A 26,549-nucleotide genomic window follows, 5' to 3' on the forward strand; every position below is an offset into this window, starting at 1 on the left:
TCAATAGATCTAACATAAAGATTAGTGATAGGACTAGTAAGATGGTTCCGTGTGTAAATGCAGCTTGAAACTAAGCCTGACTACTTGAGTTTAGTTCCTAGGACTCACATAAGAGCTGACTCCTAAAAGTTGTCTTCTGATCTCTACATGTGTGTGTGGTGGCATGCATGCCTGCACACACACACACACACACACACACACATACACTTTTTTCTTTCTTTTTTTTTAAATTTTTTATTCTATATTCTTTCTTTACATTCCAAATGATTTTCCCTTTCTCAGTTTCTCCTCCCCAAAAGTTTCAAAAGCCCTCTTCCCTCCACCCATTCTCCTATCAACCCCCTCCTACTTCTCTGTCCTGGTATTCCCCTACAGTGCTGGATCAAGCCTTTCCAGGACCAGGGACCTCTCTTTCCTTCTTCTTGGGACTCATTTGATATGTGAATTGTGTTGGGTACTCAGAGCTTCTGAGCTAATATCCACTTGTCAGTGACCGCATTCCATATGTGTTCCTTTGTGATTGGGTTACCTCACTTAGGATATTTTCCAGATCCAAACATTTGCCTAATAATTTCATAAATTCATTGTTTTTAAATTGCTGAGTAGTATTTCATTGTGTAAATATATCACATTTTCTGTATCCATTCCTCCATTGAGGAACATCTGGGTTCTTTCCAGCCTCTGACTATTATAAATAAGGCTGCTATGAACATAGTGGAGCATATGTCCTTATTGCATGCCGGGGAATCCTCTGGGTATATGCCCAGGAGTGGTATTGTAGGATCCTCCAGAAGTGTTATGTCCAGTTTTCTGAGAAGCCCCCAGACTGATTTCCAGAGTGGTTGTACCAACTTGCATTCCCACCAACAGTGAAGGAGTGTTCCTCTTTCTCCACATCCTCACCAACATCTGCTGTCTCCTGAGTTTTTAATCTTAGCCATTCTGACTGGAGTATTGTTCAGCCTCCATGTGTATGTGGGCTTTCTGTTGTTTTTGTTGCTATTGAAGACCATTCTTATTCCATAGTGATCTGATAGGAGGCATGAGATTATTTTGACCTTCTTATATTTGTTGAGGTCTGTCTTGTGACCAATTATATGGTCGAAGAAACTACCATGAGGTGCTGAGAAAAAGGTTTATTTATTTGCTTTAAGATAAAATGTTATATATATATTTTTTCTTTCTTTTTTTTTAAATTTTTTATTCTATATTCTTTCTTTACATTCCAAATGATTTTCCCTTTCTCAGGGAAAATTAAGATATATATATATATATCTTAAATTCAATTGGTACAATGCTTCAATTAGTTTCACTGTGTCCCTGTTTAGCTTCTGTTTTCTTGATCTGCCCATTAAGGAAAGTGCAGTGTTGAAGTCGCCCACAATTATTGTGTTAGGTGCAATGTGTGCTTTGAGATTTAGTAAAATTTCTTTTATGAATGAGGGTGCCCTTGCATTTGGAGCATAGATGTTCAGGATTGAGAGTTTTTCTTGGTGGATTTTTCCTTTGACCAGCAAGAAGTATCCTTCTGTATCTCTTTTGATGACTTTAGGTTGAAAGTCAATTTTATCTGATATTAGAATTGCTACTCCGGCTTGTTTCTTAAGACCATTTGCTTGTAAAACTGTTTTCCAGCCTTTTACTCTGAGGTAGTGTTTGTCTTTGACACTGAGGTGTGTTTCCTGTATGCAGCAAAATGCAGGGTCCTGTTTATGTATCCAATCTGTTAGTCTATGTCTTTTTATTGGGCAATTGAGTCCATTGATGTTAAGAGATATTAAGGAATAGTGATTATTACTTCCTGTCAATTTTGATGTTATTTTTATATTTGAGTGGTTATCTTCTTTTGGGTTTCATGAAAGAAGTTTATTATCTTGCTTTTTCTAGGCTTTAGTTTCCTTCCTTGTATTGGTTTTTTCCCCCTATTATCCTTTGTAGGTCTGGGTTTGTGGAAAGATATTGTATAAATTTGGTTTTATCATGGAATATCTTGGTTTCTCCATCTATGGTAATTGAGAGTTTTGTTGGGTATAGTAATCTTGGCTGACATTTGTGTTCTCTTAGAGTCTGTATGAGATCTGCCCAGAATCTTCTAGCTTTCATGGTCTCTGGTGAGAAGTCTGGTGTGATTCTAATCGGTCTTCCTTTATATGTTACTTGGCCTTTTTCTCTTACTGCCTTTAATATTCTTTCTTTGTTTAGTACTTTTGGGATTTTGATTATTATGTGATGGGAGGACTTTCTGTTCTGGTCCAGTCTGTTTGGAGTTCTGTAGGCTTCTTGTATATTCATGGGCATCTCTCTCTTTAGGTTAGGGAAGTTTTCTTCCATAATTTTGTTGAAGATATTTGCTGGCCCTTTAAGTTGTAAATCTTCATTCTCATCTATACCTATAATCCTTAGGTTTGGTCTTCTAATTGTGTCCTGGATTTCCTGGATGTTTTGGGTTACAAACTTTTTGCTTTTTGTATTTTCTTTCACTGTTGAGTCAATGGTTTCTATGGTATCTTCAGCATCTGAGATTCTTTCTTCTATCTCTTGTATTCTGTTGTTGATATTTGCATCTATGGCCCCTGATTTCTTCCCACGGTTTTCTATCTCCAAAGTTGTCTCTCTTTGTGATTTCTTACTTGTGTCTACTTCTGCTTTTAGATCCTGGATGGTTTTGCTCAGTTTTTTCACTTGTTTTTTTTTTTGTTTTGTTTTGTTTTGTTTTGTTTTGTTTTGTTTTGTTTTTTTGCTTTCCTGTATTTCTTTAATAGATTTTTGTGTTTCCTCTTTATTGGCTTCTATCAGTTGACACATATTCTCCTGAATTTCTTTAAGTGATTTTTGTGTTTCCATTGTAAGAGCTTCTAACTTATTCATGTTCCCTTGTATTTTTTTCCAGAGATTTATTTATGTCCTTTTTGTGTTCCTCTAACAGCATCATGACCAGTGATTTTAAACGCCCTCCAAGCACTGATCACTCTATAGGTCAAAGGCTCAGGACAGGACTTGTTGCTGGGTTTCAAATGCTCTGCTGATGCTGGTTCTCAAGTGCCCTGCTTCTACCGAATAACCTGCTCCTGTCCTGTCGGTTCTTGAGTCATGAGTATCAGGGCGTAGGATCTTCCTCATGTCAGATGTGTCACAGGTCTACCACATCAGATGGAAAGGGGCAGTGGCAATTAACCTGCTCCTGCAGGTTCCCTAGAGAGTATCAGGAAGTGGGATCTTCCCTGTGTCAGATGTGGCACAGGTCTCTGGCTGAGCTGGCTGCTTGGTCACAGGAGCCAAGATGGTGGGATTCGCTGAAGGTCCCACCCTCCCCTGCAGGATACATGCCCAGGCAGCTGTAGAGCTGCCCGGCTCCCTTGTGCAGAAGGAACCCAGGCAAGCTGTGTCCTGGGTAATCCTTCACTCTGGTGCCCTCTGTGTACCTGGCTGAGCTGCCACAGCCTAGATGTTGGCGACCTTAGACTGTAGAGCTCTGTCTAACCACGGAACTCCCTGCAGGCCAGGCATTCCCCTGACTGATCTGCAGGCGCCACACACACTTTTAAAAATCAGTAATATAATGTCTTTAAAATCTTATTTTTTTCCTTGTAGATTTTAATAAGAGATAGTTTCAAAGAATTTTCATATTGGCGAGTCCCTTAATTTAAGATGGTCTTGTCCAAAGAGCATTTGTTGCATATAAGTACACGACAAGATGCATTTGTGATGTCTTAAGCCATATAGCAGTTTAGAAACACTAAGTATGAAAAGCACATTGCATCTGTGTATGTGAGCAATCTGAGCCAAGTGTCTGGCAGAAAGAAGTAAAATTAAGAGGTCATAGAGAGGATGGAGCCTGGTTTTGAACTATGCATATGTAGTTTGGTTAAATTGTTTATTTTTCAGAGTATGTAGGATATAGTTCAAGCCTTCCAAGACTTCATGGGAATTGGTAGGCTGTACATAGTTCCCTTTTTAGATAACTAAACATGAGTTCCTTATTTCCTACAAAATATTGATGTAGTTTGAGTTTCACTGTTGGGGTGAGATCTAGGTAAACAGAATATCTTTTTCAAATTCCTTCCAAATCTATTTTCAAGTATATTCAGACTGTAATGAAAGAACATAGAAAAATTATTGAGATTTAGCAACCTAATAATCTCAGGAGCTGCTACCTAGAACTGTCAGGGTGATGTAGAAGGTATAGCTTATAACCCACTTCCTCCTAAAGGATAAAAAAAAAACCATTAGAATGCAAGGGCAAATCTAATATCAAAGGTAGGTAGGATATTTTGTTCCAACAAAATACCATTAATAAATATTTTGTGCCTCTTCCATAAGTCTCTATGTTACAACTATTGTATTCTATTACTAAAGCCACCATGGGAACTATGAATATAGATGTTTCATTAATAATTTGGTTATAATAATATGTGGTAGATGGATATTTTCCTTCAAGTCTGAGTTTACTAACTTTGCCCAAAGATGTGCCCATTACTAGCCAACATGGTTTTTCTCTAGTGCATGCTAGAAGCCTGTGGTTTACAGAGATAAAAATGTCTTTGCCCTCTGCCTAAGTGAATGAATGTGTAATCACATTACTCTCTGCATTTATGTCTTCATGTGAACTTCTTAGTAAGCATACTTAGGTACAGCACCCAGATGCTATCATAATCAGATCCCTTTTCCATGTATTTAGCTGATTTCCTGGTAATCATATTGGGGTACAGGACACACAGATCCTGGCATACCTAGTACTCTCATACATGTGGCCTTACTTTTAGGTACAGCCATTTAGCATGACCTGCTAATTTGGTTCAGACACAGTCCATGTCTGACTTTAGTCCTTAGATCAAAGTGTGAATTGCAGAGTGCTAACTGTTGCCTCTTTTGAGTTTGCTGTCAAAAATTTCCTTATGTGGGGAGAGTAAAATGACTGACCTAGTGCACTCTGCTCAAGCCGGGAAAACTGAGTTTGATTCCCAGAGTTTATCTAAGTGTAGAAAAGGGAACCAACTACAAAAAAATGTATTTTACCCTCCAAACCCATATTCATATGACATATTCCACCCATGTCATTCATGGATACATATACATACACACCCATACATTCACATTCATCCATACACAGCAATCATAATAAAATAAAAATATTTTTCTCATAAAGTTGATTCAGTTGTAAGATTATTTATGGCAAAAATATGAACTCATTCCTATTACTCTAACATGGATGAAAGAAAATATATTTTTATGGTTTGTGTTCTTGTTTCATTCTTCTGATCATATATGTGCATACATGAGTATATCCATACTCTTGACAGGCACATTCTGGCTCAAATTCTTTTCATATCTTTTTTTTTATACTTTTAGTATTGGTTATTTCTCTTTAATTAAAATATATGACATAATCTTACTTATTTGACCGTTTTGAGATTTTTATTGTAAGTTTTAAAAAGTTAATATCACAAATAAGATGCAATGTTTCTTAGTATATTTCATATGTTTCAGAATATTTACATATTTCTGCCCCGGTGGCTAGCCCTACACCCATGGTCAGTTATAACTGGACTCAAGGTAATGATAATAATAATAATAGTGATAGTAGTAATAGTTGTAGTGGTAGTTGTAGTAGTAGTAGCAATGAAAATATCATAAAATCTGGAACAAAATGTGGGATGAGCAGCAATAAGTCTCTGAAAGTTAGCAGGAATATATATGATCAAAATACGTTGTATACGTGTATGAAGATTTCAAATAAAAATAAAAATGTTGTTAAAAATAAAATTATCAAACTTTTGAATATGTTATGTTTAAGTAAAAAGAGTTTGGCAAAATCACTGTTCCAGAAATTTCCCAGGAGTTATAAGTACGCTTTGTTAAATTATAAAATAGTTTTTGAAAACTGTTGAGGAAAAACAAACAACAAAGATTTTTGCCCCCTAGAAATGGATTCCCACATTTTTTTAATAATTAAAGACAATTTTGACTAGGATTTCGGAGAAAAAAATTGTCTAGGTGTGCTGGGGGCCAGCCCTAGTGAGTCTTCTTTCTCATTTGGTCCTTCTTGCAGCAGAGTAGAGGAAAGGGCATCAGCGGGGTAAGACTTGATTTTACTTGTTTACGGTTGCTGTTAATAATAAAAAATGTTTACATGTCGAAGTCTAGTCACTTAGCTACTGTAGTTGACTTGCCTGAGTTCCTTTGAGGCCAGAAGCTGCGGTCTCTGCCATTTAGCAACTCATCCTAAAACAGCTTGGCATTAAGTGAAGGATTAATCGCCTCTTTCCTTTTGTCCAGATGCTTCTTGCTTGTCAGGCTAGAGGGAAGTTTGGACCAATAACCTTCTACTGGACTAGGGGAACAGAATAACACTCACAGAAGGAAAAACTTTCACATAAGCAAAAATGCATAAACATAAATTTATATACAGATTCATGCATGCATATTTATATATTTCTATTCAAACCAGTTGGGCTCAGCTTTCATACTATCTCATAATTACATACTTAAACACACACACACACACACACACACACAGACACCTCTATACTGACATAAGTATATGGAACAAAAGAACAAGCACAAGTGCAGAAAAAATTCACTCGCTCTGGATGAAAAATGAGCTCCAATATTTATTGCATTGAGAAAGAAAGAGTGTCTATCCTTTTATTGCTAAACGAATTGTACCTCAGTCTGTAAGAAGATATCTTTGTTCTCTTAGGAAGACGAAGCCTTCCTATAAATAAAAGACTTCTTCCATCCCACAGTAAGGAGAAGCCTGTGCTCTCTCTGCAGCTTCTTCTTTTTTCCTCTTTCCCTCTGCATTGTGCATATTGCTTAGTTTTTTAAGTTGCTTTAAGAGTTCCTAATGTTATTCCAATCTTCATTCTCCTTCTAATCTTGTTTTCTCCTCCTACTCTGAAGTCACAATGATGTTCTTATTCTCAATGCCTTTTCTCCCAGTGCTATGCCTTTACTTCTAAGTTCTTCTTGAGTTCAGTTCTGTCTAAAAGTGTTCTGTCTAAAAAGTTTTTCTTAGCTCAGTTCAGTTCTGTCTAAAAAGTGTTCTGTCTAAAAAGTTTTTCTTAGCTCAGTTCAGTTCTGTCTCAAATGTTCTGTCTAAAAAATTCTCTTCATTTTAGCTCTGTCTAAAAGCTGTTCTGTCTAAAAAGCTGTCCTCAACTCAATCCTGTTTCCTTTCTTTTCCCTCAGTATTTATACACCATTAAGGTTTAAGAAATCATTGTGTCTATATAGCATCACTACAAGATAGTACATTTATTGTTTTGGTATCCAGGAAAACCAAAAGAAGCAATGATAAAGACAAGAAATCAATACAATGGGAAACAAAAAAGACAAGAAAGAATATTAGTAAAATGAAACTATGATTTTTGTAAAGGAGAAATAACAATGATAAACTCTTAACAAGGCATACAGAGTAAAACCAAAAGCAATAATAGCAAGAGATCTTTTCAAAACAGTGGGCTAATACCTAGTTATACACCTTTCAGAATACATGATCACATGGTAAAAAGTTCATCACAGATTTACACAAATTCAAACCATAAATCAAATACAAAGTTTACAAACAGAGAATGTTTACATGCATATCCATTAGGAGTAATTATCTGGCTAAACATTCATCATCTCTCACAGTTCCACAGGTTCGTGGAGAGTTAAAAAACACAACTAAGTTATTGGTGAAGTTTTTTTTTTTTTTATAGCTAACCCCAGGCAATATTTTACCTTCAGTCCTAGCATCTAGAGCAAATTGTAGTTCCCTTTTTATGACCTTTGGTTAATGATTTCATAACCTCTTGGAATGTTCTCTAAGTTGCAGAATGCCTGCTTACTATCTCAGAAGCAGTTAAACCATGACACTAAAAGTCTGGCAGAGTTCTCTATTCAGTTTTGATTATCAGAAAGAATTTAATAGTAAGTTTATTAAAAGAGCTTAATATTTACTATAAATTTAGAAATTCTTATAGTACCACCATTAAGGTTTAAGAAATCATTGTGTCTATATAGCATCACTACAAGATAGTACATTTATTGTTTTGGTATCCAGGAAAACCAAAAGAAGCAATGATAAAGACAAGAAATCAATACAATGGGAAACAAAAAAGACAAGAAAGAATATTAGTAAAATGAAACTATGATTTTTGTAAAGGAGAAATAACAATGATAAACTCTTAACAAGGCATACAGAGTAAAACCAAAAGCAATAATAGCAAGAGATCTTTTCAAAACAGTGGGCTAATACCTAGTGATTGTTATATATGTTTAATAATAACAGGAAAAGCATATTAATAACAATAATATTTTCTAAAATGAATTTCTCCTCTGCCTTGTCTACTGAAAAAAATCCATCATGGATTATATTCCAAGGGAGACTTTTTAGGAAGACCATCTGCTAGTTATTAGCTTATCCTACAATGGATCTTGACATAAGTGGGTTTCCAAATTAAGATGTAAAGGACTATGAAAAAGTTAACCTGGCTGAAATAGTTAAAAATTCAAGAAAAATTAAAACTAGCCAACTAATTGCTTAAATCCAACATGTTCCTATTTGTGTAAGAGATATGCAATTTTTTTACTGTGTCATTCAAAGCTTGTTTCACTTGTTTATTTCTCAAAGTATAAATAAATGGATTTAACAAAGGGGCAACAGATGTATTGAGCATAGCTACTCCTTTATTGATGTACACCTGTTCTTTGGCAGAAGGTGTCACGTAGATAAAAATGCAGCTGCCATACATGATGGAAACCACAATCATGTGAGAAGAGCAGGTGGAAAATGCTTTCTTCCTCTGATGAGCAGAAGGGAATCTGAGAATTGTCCGGATAATGTATATGTAAGAGAGAATCACAACTATTAGTGTAATGATGAAAGTCAGCACTGCACAAACAATGACAGTCTGCTCCAAATACCACGTATCTGAGCATGAGATTTTGAAAAGAGGTGACGCATCACAGAAAAAGTGATCAATGGTGTTGGAGTCACAGAATTCCAGCTGGAGGACCATGCCAACGGGTATGATAATGACCAGCAGCCCAGAAAGCCAGCAACAGAGGACAAGGGTGGCACAAACTTTGTTGTCCATGATGGTCATATAGTGCAGGGGCTTGCAGATAGCCACGTAGCGGTCATAGGACATAGCTGCCAGTAGAAAAAACTCTGTGGCTCCAAAGAGTCCAACAAAAAATATTTGACTGGCACAAGCATTATATGTTATGGTATTAACCCCAGTTGATATACTGTACAGAAATCTAGGAATGCAAACTGTTGTGAATGAAATTTCTAAGAAGGAGAAGTTTCGGAGAAAGAAATACATAGGTGTCTTAAGATGGGAGTCCATCAGGGTGAGAATGATAATTGTAAGGTTCCCCATTATGCTCAGAATATATGTCAGAAATAAAATGACAAAAAACAGAACTTGGAGCCCCGGATCATCTGTAAGTCCCAGCAAGATGAATGTTGTTATTACCGTGTGGTTTCTCATAACTATTTTTTGGCATTTTAGGCAATCTGCATGTAAATAGTCAAATTATCTAAGCATAAGAAATGAAATAAAAAATAAAATGAGTGGAATATTTGTTTTCAATAAGATATTATACAAATTGGTGAAATAAAATCCAGGCAAGCCAAAAGAAGCCATGATAAAGACAAGATATCAATGAAACAGGAAACAAAAAAAGACAAGAAAGAATATTAGTAAAATTAAAATATGATTTTTTGAAAAGGAGAAGTAACAATGATAAACTCTTAACCAGGCATACAGAGTAAAACCAGAAACAATAATAACAAGGCAAGCCCAAACAATACACTAAGATAAAAAAAAACACAGGTATGTCAAGAACTAAAGAAGGAAAATTACCACAGATCCCTCATAAATATAAACCAAAACTAGAATATGGCATCATTTCACAATTGATAGAAAAGGCTTTTATCAGATATCAACAACAACCATAATAAATAATTTCTGATGAGTAGGTAGACAAAGAAGTCCCTTTTGTATTGGTAAATTTTTATACCCATTATGAACAGCAGTATTAAGATTCCTCAACAAACAATCAAACTGAACCTGAAATAAGTCTATCATATGATCCAGGTATCCCACATGTGGCTTTGTAAGGAAGAAAAATAAAGTCAGCATACTAAAGAGATTCTTGCTTGCCCATAAATGAATGAACAGAGAAAAATGGATTTGTGCACATGGGAATGTTATTTAGCTAAAGAAAAGAAAGAAATACTGTCAGTTGCAGCAAGATTAATGGAAATAGAAAACATTATCTTGAGTGAAATAAGTCAGATGTAGGAAGTTGCGAACCACATTTTCTTTTTGAAATGTGGAGGCAAAGAGCAGTATGTATGAATATACAAGAATGATTTCTTCAGATTGGGAAGGATGGATAGGAGGGTGGACAAAAGCACACTTGTTTTGATTGTGTACCTTATATGTATGAGTAGAAACATCACACTGAACCTAATTAACATGTAATTAACACATTGAATAAAAATGAAATCAATTTTTTTAAACTGAAGACTTATAGAAACAAGCTGACATTGGCCATTTCATCTAACTCTTTAATATTCTTTATTTTATATCATTTACTACCACTAATAGTAAACAGTTCTTTATTTTATATCATTTACTAATATTTAACACAGAGATTATTTTTTATATATAACCAGTAAATTGCAGCGTGAGGAAATACTTGCAGTGATTTATATTAATTGAATGTAGCAAATGTTAATATATACTCAGTTGAAGGACATGATATTTAAATAAACTTTCAAGTAATACTTCACACACACACACACACACACACTCATACTCACAAGTCTGGGTCTCTATTCTATGGCATGGCTATAATTATTCTGGTTGTTATATGCTGAAATATTAATTGTACTTATTGAATAGTCCACAATTGCTAATTTTAACTAACCTGTTATTATCATTTTCCGTGCCATAGCCAACAGTGCCTAGACTTTTTCCAGGTCATCTATCTGATTAGTTTCAGTTAGATCATGTCATTAGACTACATTATAACAATACTGAATAAATTATAAAGACATCATATTTTTTACTCTATACTTCTATACCATAGTTATAGCTCCATGCTTCTGTATTGTTTTATACAGAACTTATATGAGAACAATTCATTCTCTGACAGATTTCATATCACATATTCCAAATAATCTTTACCAATCTTTCTTGGTGCATTTGGCATAATTTCTAAGCTACCATATCAGTTCACTTGAGAGTAGCCAGGTACACTGTCTCCTTCTCAAGTCTATTTCATATTGCTCATTTCTTATTCTTCCTCCCAAACTATGACATTCTTTTATAGTTAAAATTTAATTACATTTTCCCTTACCTTTTCTCCTTCCAGCCCCTCCCATATATATCACCTCCAGTCAGTCCCCTCCTACAATTGATGGTCTCTATTTTTGATTATTATTGTTAAATATATAAACATTCTCTCATATGCATCACACACATATACACATACAAATATAATCTACTGAGTCATTTCCATTGCTTGTATGTATATGATTTCAGGATACAATTTATTGGATAACCAAATAAGAGTCTTACCTCTAAGAAAGCCTAATTCTCCCTCTAGCAGTAGTCATTAGTTACATGTAATTCTTTATTTAGGAGTGTGACCCCATGAGGTTTCCCACCTACCATGTATATTGTTATTTTGCCATTTCTAGAAGATAAAGTCTCCCAGAAGACTTCCAGATACTCTAGCCCTTACAGTCTCCCAGAAAACTATGACATTCTTGAGATAAGTGCTGGTCATATTGTACAGTTACACAACAACATAATACATATCTTACCCCCACATCATGGAATATAATAGCTTCTTGGGCTATGAGTAAACACATCACCTCTTGAGAGGCAGACACTAGGTATTTATATATTCTTATTCTTTAAAGTTTCTACTTGATTAAAAAGTGCTTTAATTGTGTCCTTCACAGTGAAAGCACTATACTTAAGCCAAAGGTGCTTACTTAGTAAGAGGTAATGCTGGATTTTCCAGATGCTACAATAAAGTTGTTGAGCAGCCTATAAGTCATTCAAACTAGGCATTGTGTCAGCAAAAAAAATGACTTACATCTCCACAGGACTTTTCACTTAAATTCTATTCCAAATCACATGAAAGTAATCAATAAAAACTGACTGTGGGTAAATTGGATGTCTCCATCAAGTCTCTCTCCCAGGAGCTCTGGGAATCTCTCCAAAGAGGTGACAGAAAGATTGTAGGAGTCAGAGGACATGGAGGTCACCAGGAGAACATGGACCATTGAATCAACTAAGCGGGTGCATAAAAGGCTCACACATACAAAAAAAATTTGTACATATTTATTAGTGAGAAGTTTTCAGCTATTATGTTTAATTAGTGTTCTCATAATAGTGTGAGGATACTTTTAGATTTAGCTATTAATATCAATACAATTAGTTACATTAAAAACTATAGATATTACATGCAAACTAAATTTGGTGATTCTATTGGCTATACAGTTTGTAATTTATACAGTAGAAAATTTATTCAAAGCTTTGTAGACTTGTTAATTTGTATCTGTGATCAATACCTTCTCAAAAGAAATGACATTGAAGACATAAAATTAAATCTTATATATTTATGTGCTCCCCAAGCTAAATATACATGTACATATTTACACACATCTGTATTATCTTTATCTATAGTGAAAGTGATAGGAAATATTTTATTTTATCAAACTTCACAAAAAATTGCCTCGAGAAATAAGATACTCATATTTTAACAAATTTCACAAAAGAAAAATATCATCATGAAAAATAAGAAAATACTTACATTTTAATTTGTCTTCCAGGCATTAGTTTTATTTTTACCTAAACTGAGAAGTGAAATTCACAGTTAAACTTGGTACGGCAGCACAAGAATGTGGTCTCAGTCACTTGGGAAACTCTGGAAGGAGGTTCTCGGTTTGAGGCCAGCTGAGATTTTACAGACTGAGATTTAGATCAGCTTGGAAAACAATCTGTCTACAAATAAAAGGTAAAAAACAAAGTGAGGTTCTAGGCTGTGGTATAGCTCTTGTTTCTTATAAACAGAGATCCAAGGTTGAATTCTCAGCCCTTAAAAAATATAAAATCACAACAAAGAAAAAAATCATTAGTTGTGACAAGAATATGATTTAGTCACAATAAGACAGCAGTCTAAATGCGTGCAAAAACTCACCTTAGATTTTGTATCTGTGTACCTAATGATCGTCGGGATGGATTTTAAAATGAATGATTTTTTTTTCCTAATCTGAGTAGTTAAATACAGTTAGGCTAAACATGAGGATTCTCTTTATTTTTTGGAATATTAAGGCTCTGGCCTCTTAATGCAGAATAGGTTTCATACAAGTTTTGTCATGGATGTGATAGAGGATATTTTATATGGCCAACCTGTAACAGGGAAACCAGCTGAGTTAAAAACAAAAACAAAAAACCAAAAAACAAAAAACAAAAAAACAGTGTCTTCATTGACTCTGATTCAGAGCCACTAATTGAAAGTAAAATGTAATTTATAGTATTGATAAGCTGAAACAAGAGCTTACTAATGCACCTGGGAGTTAGAGTGGTCTCCTGAGGGAGTGGAAGGTGCATTAATAGTATTAAGGGTGATCTTTGCCAGAATTAATGGCCCAAATGATATTTTGATATTTTTCTTCAAGCTAGTTCTGTAAGCAAAACTTTAAACACACTGCTTAGCAAGCAACAGCGAACACGGAACAACTGAGGGGAAGAACGTCACTGTCCCCTGATTTTGGAATTCCCTGGAACCCGACCATACCTACCTCAGCTGAAAGAAAGGCTACAAAATGTGCTTCATGGATAGTTCTCTTTTCTCTATGTCCTATTTTCTATACTACATTTACAGAAAGATGTACTTATAGTATAGGATGGGCCAGACTTTTTTCTTATCTCCCCTTTAATAATTATTCTTTCCTCACACTACAAAAGGCACACGCTCTTCTTATGCTGTCTTGTTCCATTACTGTAATATTTGGAACGGAATTGTGAAGAGCTATGGGATACCAAAATGGCTATTCAAAACACTCATGTCAGAGATGATCCCTTTATTCAAGTTACTACCAACCGTAGTTATCTTTTAAAGACACATTTTCCATGAAATGTTACTTTAAACTTTCAACATTTTTTTCCTAGCAAAGTATAAGACTCAAAGCATGTAAAATAAAATGTATAAATAAGCAGTATGTATTTTTTGTGTTACTATTTACTAGGAGTATAGGGAACTGATGATGTATAAATTCAGATCAACAGAAGATTAAATATATAAATAAAATAGTTCATACATTGTGTAAACTATTGTTAAGTCTTTATATTTTAAACTAATCATTTTTTCTGATTTGTTTTCAGTTTCAAGACAGGTATAATGATGTTAAAAGGAATTTATTTTTTATATTGAACATTATTTAGTAATCAATATGGATTATATAATATTATTTAGAAGGCTACCCTCTGTCTTCAAGTGTTCCTAACTGATCCAATACTAATCTTTGTGAACACATTTCATTCTTGTTGAAACTAATTCAGATTTCATTTAATAATTAGTTTTCTGGAACAATGGGTGTTTTTTTTCAGTGTACTTACATATTTAAAGAACTCAGTAATTTTTGCTCAGATGTAATAAACATTTGTCTGTACTTTATCATGATAATTTTCAGACTACTTAGATGCTGTGGCAGCACCACAAAGCCACAGTCTCCTCACATCTCACATCTAGAAGCTCAAACACCAGAGTTTAAGAACTGATGCTTCTGGAACTGATCTTTGATTAAAGTAGGGGATGGCTAGCCTCCTTTTTTATGAGGTTCCTTTTCCTTTTGCAACTATGGTGATGCTTCAAGACTGTAAATGCCTTATTTACTACATCATATTATAGTCTCTTTAGTATTTATTCATGTTCCTTTCCCTTAACAGATGATTGCTTTAGTTTTAAAGTGATGTTTTTAAGTCTTTTCTTTGCTGTACATAAATAATTGTATTAGAATTCATTCATAAAGTTTATTTTTCTCTGTATATTCATCTCCACATCTGTATTCATAAGCATATTTATACATCTATATTGTAGTAATATAGATTGTTTTTATATGATTATAGATGGCATTGGAGTTACAATGGTTCAATTAACTACCTCTTTTTGCAACAGTGTGAAAGTGCTAAGTATAGAGTAGAACAATATTGCAAATTTGTCTTTTGATTTAACTATGATGCTATGTGCTAAGATTCTGCCTCAGGGCTGGGCTGCAGCAGTAGTCAGCCACATAATCATGAGGGTAGCAGTCTATACTCAGACCTCTCGGTTGAATTGTGGTTCTAAGCTATGGTGCTCTGTAGACTAGGGGTACTAACTACTCTTGGATTCATTATGTTTTCAATTTGTGGTGAATTTGTGAGGACAAAACTCCACTATCAGTCAAGGAATACCTGTATTTCTCACAACAGTTATTCTGTTTGGTCTCTATTTTGCAAATCTGGCATTTAATTAGTTTCTAATCATTCTGAAAATTTCCATTGTTTTTGAATGCATTAATGGTGCATACTTTGCATTGTTTTTGAAATGCATACTTTATCAAAGGACAAAGCTCAGAAAAAAAAGAAATTACTCATATTCAGGTCTTCTATATGAAGGGCCTAGTACCAACTGATAAATCTACAATGCAACACATATAAATAAGGCTCAGGAAAATTCAGAGAAGAGATTGTAGAAGGAATCTTAACAGCCAGAGGACCAGGGTTCCTGCTACTAGGAAGTGTCTTCTAGATATGAAAGGAAAGATTCCCCTCTCAAACCCCAAGAATATGCTTTCAAAACAAGTAAATTATAATGACAAGACCAATTGACTTGTGAAGACAAATGGAGAACTTTCAGTGTCCAACTATTAGATAAAAGCCACAAGCAACTGACTGCTGGAAAGAGAGGGGAAAATCAGTGTTCTCTAGGTAAGGGCTCCCTGATAAATTATCTAGTCCTCAATGGTCAACTCTAAATACATGAGCAATATGAAATAAAAATAGTAAGTCACATACATTTATATATACATATGTATACGTGTGTAATGATATAAAACTGAGGGGTCATGGGAGCATTAGATGAATAAGAAGATGGAAAGAGAGATGCCGAAATGACATAGATACAATACCCAGATATGAAATTCTCAAAATATGTAGCTTAAATTACAGAGGTGATTTGTGATGATGCAGTTTTATTTAATGAAAAATATTATACATTATTCATATGCCAGGAATCTGGCATTATTTATTATTTTCTTAATTAAATATCTTTTGCCTATCAATCAACTATCTTTCCACTTTCTTTAATGGAAATATGGTATAATATTTTTCAAAATAAAAGATTAATTCTAACCCTGTCTACAAAATTTCTGACCTGTCATCAAGGTACATAACACTCAATTTTTTTCTTTCTTTCTTTTTTTAATTTTTATATTCTTTGTTTACATTCCAAATGATTTCCCCTTTCCCAGTTCCCTCTTCCCTATATGTCCCATAAACCCTCTTCTCTCCATCCATTCTCCAATCACCCCCCTCCCTTTTCTCTGTCCTGGTACTCCCCTACTATGCTGGATCAAGCCTTTTCAGGATCAGGGCCATCTCCTTCCTTCTTCATGGGAATCATTTGATATGCTAATTGTGTCTTGAGTATTCAGAGCTTCTGGGCTAATTAATATCCACTTATCAGTGATTGCATTCCATGTGTATTCTTTTGTGATTGGGTTACCTCACTTAGGATGATATTTTCCCGTTCCAACCATTTGCCTAAAAATTTCATGAATTCATTGTTTTTAATTGCTGAGTAGTATTCCACTGTGTAAATACACCACATTTTCTGTAGCCATTCCTCCAATGAGGGACACTTGGATTCCTTCCAGCTTCTGGCTATTATAAATAAGGCTTATATGAACATAGTGGAGCATGTGTCCTTATTGCATGCCAGGAATCCACTTCCGGAGAACCCTGCTATACTTTCTTTCTTTTTATTAGCTATATTCTTTATTTACATTTCAAATGATTTCCCATTTCTTGGTTTCTCACCTCCCCCGAAAGTCCCATAAGCCTTGTCCTCTTCTCATTTCCCAATCAACCCCCTCCTACTTCCCGTCCTGGTATTCCCCTACACTGCTGCATCAAGCCTTTCCAGGATCAGGGGCCTCTCCTCCCTTTGACATCCAACAAGGCCATCCTCTGCTGCCTATGTGTCTGGAGCCATGGGTCCTCCATGTGTACTATCTGGTTGATGTTTTGTCCCTGGGAGCTCTGGGAGTACTGGGTGGCTAATATCATTCCTCTTATGGCACTGCAAACCCCTTCAGCTCCTTGGATCCTTTCTCTAGCTCCCCCATTGGGGACCCTGTGCTCAGTTCAATGGCTGGCTGAGAGTGTCCCCCTCTGTATTTGTCATGCACTAGCAGAGCCTCCCAGGTGACAGCTATATCCAGCTCCAGACAGCAAGAACTTGTGGGCATTGATAATAGTGTCTGGGTTTTGAAACTATGTAAGGGATGGATCCCTAGGTGGAGCAGTCTCTGGATGGTCTTTCCCTCAGACTCTGCTTCACAGTTGTCTCTGTATCTCCTTTTGTGGGTATTTTGTTCCCCCTTCTAGGAAGTACCAGAGTATCCATACTTTGTTCTTCCTTCTTCTTGGGCATTATTTGCTATGTGAATTGTGTCTTGGGTATTCCAAGTTTCTGGGCTAATATCCACTTATCAATGAGTACATACCATGTATGTTCTTTTGTGATTGGGTTTCCTTGCTTAGGATTATATTTTCCAGTTCCACCCATTTGCCTGAGAATTTCATGAATTCATTGGTTTTAATAGCCAAGTAGTCAACAGCATGAACAGATAAAGTTCATGGTTATACTTCCTTAATCTATTATTTTGATTAAGTTAAGTAGCATTTACATAATAATTAGCAAAGTGTTTCATGCAACATAGTATATTATCAATATTAAGAGGGGTCAAATTTAGGTGTGTATCTTCCTGTACTGCAGAAAATGCTCAAAAATTCATTCCCAAATTAAATTATGAGGAAGTTATATTTTTCTTAGTCTTGAACATGATAACTTCAAGAAAAAAAGCAAGTGTAACATTTGGGTTAGGTTGTACTAGTGACAGCTTCATGTTGGGAATAAGAAAATACCCCATAGAAGTGTTATTCCCCAAATGAAATTACCTTTATAGTCCCTGAAAGTAATTTTCTTTCTGTGATGGTAGACATAAAATTTTTTATACAAAGTAACCATCTATTTTGCTGCAGTGTTTCCATGGTTACCTTAAAATGGAATGGTGACAATGACAATGATGAAGGTGGTGGTGGCAGTTGTCTTAATTACTGTTCTATTCTGTGATGAGACACCATGTCCAAGGCATCCTATAAAAGGGAGCATTTCATTACAGGAGCCTTGCTTACGGTCTCAGAGAGTTAGTCCATGATAATCATGGTGGGAAGCATGGGGGCAGGCCAGCAAGCAGGAATGGTGCTGGAACAATAGCTGAGAATTGATATCTGATCTGTGATATGGGGCAAAGAACAAGACGGGGCCTAGGGTGGACTTTTGAAATCTTCAGAACCCACCACCAGTGACACATCTCCTCCAACAATCTCATATCTCCTAATCTTTCCTAAACAGTCTACTAACTGGAACCAAACATTCGAACATATGGGAGACATTCTCACTCAAACCACCACAATGTTGTTGTTGATGATGATGTTGATGATTTTTTTTTGGAGATAGTATCTCTCTAGCTAACCTAGAACTTATTACTTACCTTAGATTTACCTAGAGCTCATTCTATGAGGAATACCCTCATAGAAGCAGGGGTGGGGGGTGGGATGGGATAGGAGGTTTCCAGGATGGGGAGAACCAAGTAAGGGGAGAACACTTGAAATGCAAATAAATTAAAAAGATAAATAAATTAAGTAAATAAATAGAAATCATAATTTAATTACATTTATCCCTTCCCTTTCCTTCCTCCAAGCTTCCATCTATACTCCCCACTCCCTTCAATGTGGCGTCCTCTTTGTTTACCAGTTGTTATTGCATGCACATATGAATTCTCATTACTGAAGTCTTAATTGAAATTATGCTTGTTTAAAAAGACCTTGAACATACAATGACTAACTTATTTCATGTTATGTTCACACATCTCCAATTGATGATCATATTTGTTTTTTATTTGGGTGCCTTTCGTAGCCCCTTTTTACTACAAGGAACAGAACATTTTGCTTTGTTTATAGTGATCATTTTTAGAGTTGAAAAGGACTCATTATGGATTGTTTTGGCATAGATTTCTCATTTAATTCTATTCCAACCCACACCTGCTTTTATGTCTTCTGGAGTTTAGAAAGTTAAAATTTGCATTTTCCAAGATGGTTCATACCTCAGGTTTTGCATAGGACATGCCTCAGCCATATTGAATCTCCTGCAAGAGTGATGTGTGGCAGAAGTGAAGCAGAGGTTTCCCTTGCTTATGCTCTTTCCCTCTATAAGTTTACCTCTGATTTTTGTGGTGACATAACTGACAGCATGTGGGGTGAAAACATACATTGTGGTACATATGATTTTCTAGGCTTGTCTAATAGGAACAGTTTCTCCAACTCTTTTTTATTATTTTTCTTTTTTGTTTTGATATTATAATAGATTTAGATAATTTCCCCTTTCCCTTCAATCCCTCCAGACCACTTCATATAGACCCTCCTTGCTCTCTTTTAAATCAAGGCAATCTAAAAATTATAAATAAATATATTCCTAAATATAGCCCCTCAGTCTATATATTACTTGTATGTATATTTTCAGGGATAACCATTGGATAATCAATTGGTGTGCTCTTCCTAGGGAAGACTCTTTCCTTCTCAGCACTCCTTATTTACCTGTATTTTATTCTCTCTCTCTCTCTCTCTCTCTCTCTCTCTCTCTCTCTGTGTGTGTGTGTGTGTGTGTGTGTGTGTGTGTGTGTGTGTGTGTGTGTTCCAGGTTATACTGGTTTAGAATATCATGATTGTAGGCAGTATTCCAATATCCATGGTTACATTAGCTCTGAATGGCTGTCCGTTGGTTTCCTCTATTAGATCATTCTCAAGCCATTCTTAAGGGCTGTGGGTTACCACTGAGGCATGAATGCCACTATTGGACCCTTAGGTTTTTCGTGCCATGCTGGTAGTTGTGGCTTATAGGCATCATAGCTGGGTAGGCCTAATGATTGCTTCTTACCTTTGGAATCTTACACATCACCTTCTGCTACCCTAAAAGCTAGTCCACAGGGAGTAGGCATTCATGTCAGTTATACCTGAGGGATCCCTGGTCCCTCTCTGTAGTGCATGATGTCTTCAACAAAGATACTCAACTTTCTACCTCTGGGGGTAACCAAGGGCAACATCAGGAGTGTCTGCAATTTTTGTCACCTTTTGGACAACGCTGATTGACAACTCAAAAGATGGCTTCTCATATCTGGTGTTGCAGGTTTTCTTAGGAGATCTTTGACTCTTGAAGGGAGTTTTATCAGCCTAGATGAGAAAAGTTTATTAAAGTATAAAAGTATACCTACACACTGAATTATAAATGTTAGATTTTCAGTAAATAATTAATAGTAGATATTTTTTATGAGCCTTTGTGATGTCCTTACTGTTATTTTACCATCCAGCCTCATTCTTCTGTATTTATTCCTCCCTAAGAAGTGAAAGACCTTTTTTAATGTCCTTAGTCAGACCACTTATAACTGCTATTCCCCTTACCCTCTACCCTGGAAATGGCCCCCAATGGTCTCTACAGTTGCTCCAGGATATGTACTCACATCTGAAAGAAAAAATGAAACATTTATCTTTCTGGGTCTGGTTTACCTCACACAGTATGATTTTTTAGATTCCTTTATTTTTTCCTCAAATGTTCATGGTTTCATTTTCATTGATAGCTGAATAGCATTCCATAAAGTATGTGTGCCACAATATCATCATATTTCATCAGTTGAAGGCCATTTAGATGATAAGAATCAATGAAGATGGAAGACATAAAGAAAACTTTTCTCAGCTCCTATTCACTTCCCATCTTCTCCTAGATCCACCTTTGATTTCCTCTTCAGAAAATATCAGATGTCCAAGAGATGCCAGCCAAACAGGGCACAAAATGATACAACACTACAAGGCAAAAGCCCTTATGTCAAGGTTAGACAAATTACTTTTAGGGTAATAGCTGACTCTATTAAGTTCTTGCTTCTTCTCATAAAGCTATAGATGAGGTTGTTTGTAACTTTAATATTTATTTTTTTTAATTTTTAGTACACAATTTAGCGAGATGTGTTCAACAAAATGAGAGAAGTGAAGCTATTATATTTTAACCTCAAGATAGAAGATCTAATTAGAAAATGTAAAAGCTTTATGTTATAAGACAGAAAAATGGCAAATTAGTTATCTATTTGAATTGAAAGTTTGTAGCTAAAGTTTTTAGGGATGGAAACTGTTAGTATCACGAACTCTAAAACCTGTAACATCACACAGATGACAGCACTACCTGCACACCTGTTGGCCAAGTCAATAGCCACCATATTCCCAGAATCCACTTTACCCACCTCCAACCTTTACCTGCAACTATGTCACCATCCGTATATAAAGGAAGGCCCCTCTGATCTCTCTCTCTCTCTCTCCTTCTCTGTCTGTTATCACTCTCTCTTTCTTTCTCTGTCTGTCTCTCTCTCTCTCTCTCTCTCTCTCTCTCTCTCTCTCTCTCTCTCTCTCTCTCCATTTCCTTTTCCATTGCCACCTTGCTCTTTCCCCTCTCAATAAAGTTCACGTGGAACTGTTTGACCTGGTATGGTCTTCTGAAACCATGCAATGATCACAACAGAAATAATCAACCTGTATTTTATAAACTGAAACATTTTATTCCCACTCTGAAAGTTATCTGTCATATTTTTTGGATAACAGCATATGGAAATTATTACTTTTTCAGTTGTAAGTTTTTTTTAAAGTTAGCTATGAATTATACTCTCTCATAAAGCTGGTGTCATATATTTTTGATCTATGTTCTGAGCAATTGAGGACTATATAAGACAGAAACACTGAGTCAAGAATTGACAAAATGTACCCATGGCATAATAAAGCAAGTTCAGTTCTTGATTTATAAAACTAAGTACCAAGGTAAATGGAACCACATAGATTCTCAGCTTCATCTTATTCCAGACACAGTCCCCACTTATTTTGCCAATTATATATAATAAAGGAAATTTTATGTTTCAGGTGAGAAATATTACTTTACTTTTATCCCTTTTATCAGGCTGCAAATTTTATAAAGTCACTTAATTAAAATTTAAGCATTTTAAGGTTCTTTATTGTTATAATTTATCTTTCTAACCTAAACTCTAAATAGTAAGGATGGAAAAAGTGAGTTACTACACTTCCAAATTTTTTGTTGTGTTTAAATCCTGTGTATATTATGATTTTTCTGATATTGTCTAGTTATACCTTTTCCAAAAGTCTCCTAAAAAGCCTCAGACACACTTTACCTGTTTGAATTACAATATAAGAGGAATCTTTGGGAGAAAAACATAGCATGCACATCCCCAGAGACAGAAAAACAATGGCATGTCTGACAAATTAATTTTAGTAATGCTCTACTCTGGTTCCCATAGGAACCAGGCATTATGTATTGTGGGAATATAGAATGCCATCTGTGATGTTAACCTTCCCATGAAGCAAAGAAAAAACCTGATGATGGACAGATTGCCTGCTGATAAATTGTCCCCTCCAATAGTATTTTTAGGGAAAAGACATTCGCTTTGGTTCTTTAGTAATTTTCAATATGAAAATTGAAAAGGTGAACTTAAGGCTTGACACATAGCTCTGCCATAAAACAATTTCCACCTGGAAAATCCATACCACCTGTCAAAATGAAGAGAAAAATTTTCAGAGTGACCATGAAGGACCTTGGGAAAGAACAGAGTTCTGGCTGAGAGATTTTGAGAAGTAGTAAAGATTTCTCAACGTAAATCTGGAGCAGCTGAGGATTTAGATTAGGCACGTGAGAAGTCTGACTGCTTATTTCCCAGTAATTCATTTCCATTATACACTCTGAGTTTCCAACAAACACAGGCATCCAAATCACAGGAATACCAACCCGTGCCTCATACTTTGCAATGATAATCAAAGAGAAAACAGTATCAATAGTTGGGATAACAGGAGTGTTTGTGGGGCTGAAATCATAGTATCAGGCACATGAATCATATGTTTAGCTGGGGAAGCCATGGCACACATGTATTATTACTCATAGAATCCTGAACTTTGGTGCAGCAAATACATTATTAGCCTTCAATCATTTTTTCATTTTTTGAATAAGTGTATATTTATGCACAAAATAATGAATTAAAATTGACTATTTCATGAAAAATTTTACACATAAAATGGTAGATATAAAGACTCTAATTTAATTGAAGGTGGAATTAGAAACTTTTGTGATAAAATCAAAGATTTACATTGAAAACATTTCTGATAAAATAGAGGAAATATATAGAAAGACATTAAAATTGAAGATTATCATGAAAACTAAGGCAGATAAAATGGTAGACATGAAAAACATTACATTAATTAAAAGGGGAATTACAGGCATCAAGTAAGTCACACACAGAAAATTTCAAGGTATGTGTAAATTTTAAAATGGTAACTGTGTCAAGAAAAGCTGATATGGGAAATATAAAAACATTCAGATAAGTTGAATACAACAGTGGATGGGAAATACAATAATGTAAATACACCTCACATATAATGTTCCTTTTTAAAAAAATGAAAAAGTGAATTTCTTTAAATCATTAAATTTTATTTGAAATACATTTTTTGATCAAGGTCTTAAAGGATTCTTTTACTTGTTTGTTTCTAAGGGTGTAAATAAAAGGATTCAGCATTGGGGCAACAGAAGTGTTGAGCACTGCTATACCCTTAGTCAAAGTCACTCCTTCCTTTGCTGAAGTTTTGACATACATGAATATACAGCTTCCATAGGAAATGGACACAACAATCATGTGTGAGGAACAGGTAGAGAAGGCCTTTTTTCTTTGCTCAGCAGAGGGGATTCTTAGAATTGTCCTGAGGATGAAGGAATAGGACAGAATCACTAATGCTAAGGTTACAATGAGAGTGAATACTGCCACAAAGAACGCAAAGAGCTCCAGGAAGGCTGTGTCTGTGCAAGAGATGGACAACAAGGGTGATGAGTCACAGGTGAAATGGTCAATGATGTTGGAGTCACAGAAATCCAGTTGAAGCCCCATGATCACAGGTGGAAAGATGATGAGAAATCCAGCCAGCCAACAGCTAACTATGAGCTGCATGCACACCCTGCTGTTCATGATTGTGGCGTAATGCAAGGGCTTACAGATAGCCACATAGCGATCATAGGACATAGCAGTCAGAAGGAAAAATTCAGTTGACCCCAGGAGTATGAAGAAGAACTCCTGAGCCATGCAAGAGTTATAGGAGATGGTCATATCCCCTGTCACAATGCTCACAAGGAACCTAGGAATGGAAACTGTGGTAAATGAGATTTCTAGGAATGAGAAATTTCGAAGGAAGAAGTACATGGGTGTCTTGAGGTGAGAATCTATCAGAGTGAGGGTAATAATGGTCAGATTTCCAGTAATGCTCAAAATATAAGTGAGAAATAAAAATATAAAAATCAAGATGTTTAGCTTTGGGTCATTTGTTAATCCCAAAAGAATAAACTCACTCACAGATGTTCGATTTTTCATTTCTTCCTGTGTTCTGCCAAGTCTGCAATTGTGAAATGAGCTAGAGAGTCAGGAAAAGTATGAATTATATGGGTGGTTAAACATCGTCATTTTATCATACCATATGAAACTTGTAACAATATACAAACTGAAATATTAAATCATTCACCAAATTTTACTGTTTTAAACATGAACATTACCTATCACAAAACAATCAAACATCTAGTGATTGCCTTGGATCTACAGATATTTAGTAACAAGGTAAGCACTTAATAGTTCTACTAAGTACATCGGTAGATGAAAACAATTTGATGACAGGCTTTTGCTGTAGCACATGAGCAGAAATATTTGAAAAGTAGATAACATACTTTAAAATTATATTATTTTATCGTGAAAAGAATCTCAACAAAGGAATACATTACTTTTTGTAAGTCAAACATTTAAATGTTATTTGTCAATCTTAGAACATGCTTAATACTATTCCTCACTATCTGAAGCATTAATAATTTAACAAGGGAGTCAGGACCATCAAAATCAACATTTGTATAACCCTAAGGAAACAAATTCAGAAATCTCCAAATTTCAAAAACACAGTCTTTTTTTATTATATTATCTTCACTATATATAAAAGATTTTAACAGCCAGATAAAGAACTTAGGACACAGAATAACTAGGAAATGGAAAAGGGAATAATAGAACCATAGAACATAAATACAGAACAGTGTAAATGTGCAATTGTGTAATGCCAAGTGGTCTTAGCTGAATAGCTCAAACCCAAATGCTCAGTGGGATTTTAACCTACTGTCAGTGTTTAATACCTTGTTTTGGACCATTGTTCACACGTCTCACCTATAGCTACATTTTGTGTTTTTCATACATAACAAACTTATACCATGTGTAGTTGAAATTTAGGGAGATAATTGAGCTATATACAGTAACAGGAACAAACTATGGGATGAATCCAAAGAAAATTTCTGAAGTATAAGCCTGATAGGTGATATGATCGAGTGTTGGTAGAAACTGCTAAATTCCAAACCCTTCAAAGTAATAAAAAAATTTGTGGTTTAAGAAAGTTGAGAAGTTCTTGGGTCCCAATGAGTAGCAATTTTCTCAGTGGGCACCTCAAGGTCAGTGCACACTATTTATAAAAGTCTCAAAGCAAAAAGTCTTGTTTGCATGCATGCTTGCTTGGTTGCTTGCTTGCTTGTTTATATTGAGTAGAAAAGTCTCTGTCTGCAACTTATGATTTAATAGTAAAGCTAAAGGTTGTGGAAACAGAATAGGGAAATTGACAAACAACGGGAATTCGGGGGCGGAGGTTATCCTATCTTGGGATGTAGCTAAGACCCTCAAGAAGGATGGGGAAGGAGGAGGAGTGGGAAGAGAGAAAGGAGGAATGGAACAAAATGAAGAAAGAAAAAAGGGAAGAAGGCATTATTTACAGCTTAGAGGTAATAAGGCTCTATATTTGGTTTGCTCCATAGGTGAAATTCTTCATTTGTAAAAGATGAAAAGACACAAAGCATGAGCGAGAATCAAGAATCAACACTCTTGGGGAGATGGAGACCTACAGGACCCATGAGTAGAAATTGTTGAGATAGAACATCACCTGAAAATTTTAGTTGTAACCCTAATATCCAGTATCTGGTATCTCTTGTTTTCTAAAATTCCAAGAAATAACAAAGTACTTACCATGGATATTATGAAATTTGACAAATAACATATTTTCTCCTTTGGCTTCCAATATTTCTTGTGAATGAAATATGGCCTG

The 26,549-nt window shown here is 35.3% G+C and overlaps 2 protein-coding genes across 2 annotated transcripts; both read right to left on the reverse strand.

Annotated features, from left to right (window-relative positions):
* Positions 1-8,519: 8,519 nt before the first annotated feature.
* On the reverse strand, positions 8,520-9,482 carry LOC127671204 (olfactory receptor 6C2-like). The gene has a single exon (XM_052165934.1). It carries the CDS (start codon positions 9,480-9,482, stop codon positions 8,520-8,522), a length of 963 nt encoding a protein of 320 aa, XP_052021894.1.
* Positions 9,483-23,863: 14,381 nt separating this feature from the next.
* Positions 23,864-24,805, reverse strand: LOC127671236 (olfactory receptor 6C76-like). The gene has a single exon (XM_052165968.1). It carries the CDS (start codon positions 24,797-24,799, stop codon positions 23,864-23,866), a length of 936 nt encoding a protein of 311 aa, XP_052021928.1. The 5' UTR covers positions 24,800-24,805.
* Positions 24,806-26,549: the final 1,744 nt, after the last annotated feature.

Source organism: Apodemus sylvaticus, chromosome 20 (genome assembly GCF_947179515.1).
Source record: "Apodemus sylvaticus chromosome 20, mApoSyl1.1, whole genome shotgun sequence".
NCBI lineage: Eukaryota > Metazoa > Chordata > Mammalia > Rodentia > Muridae > Apodemus > Apodemus sylvaticus.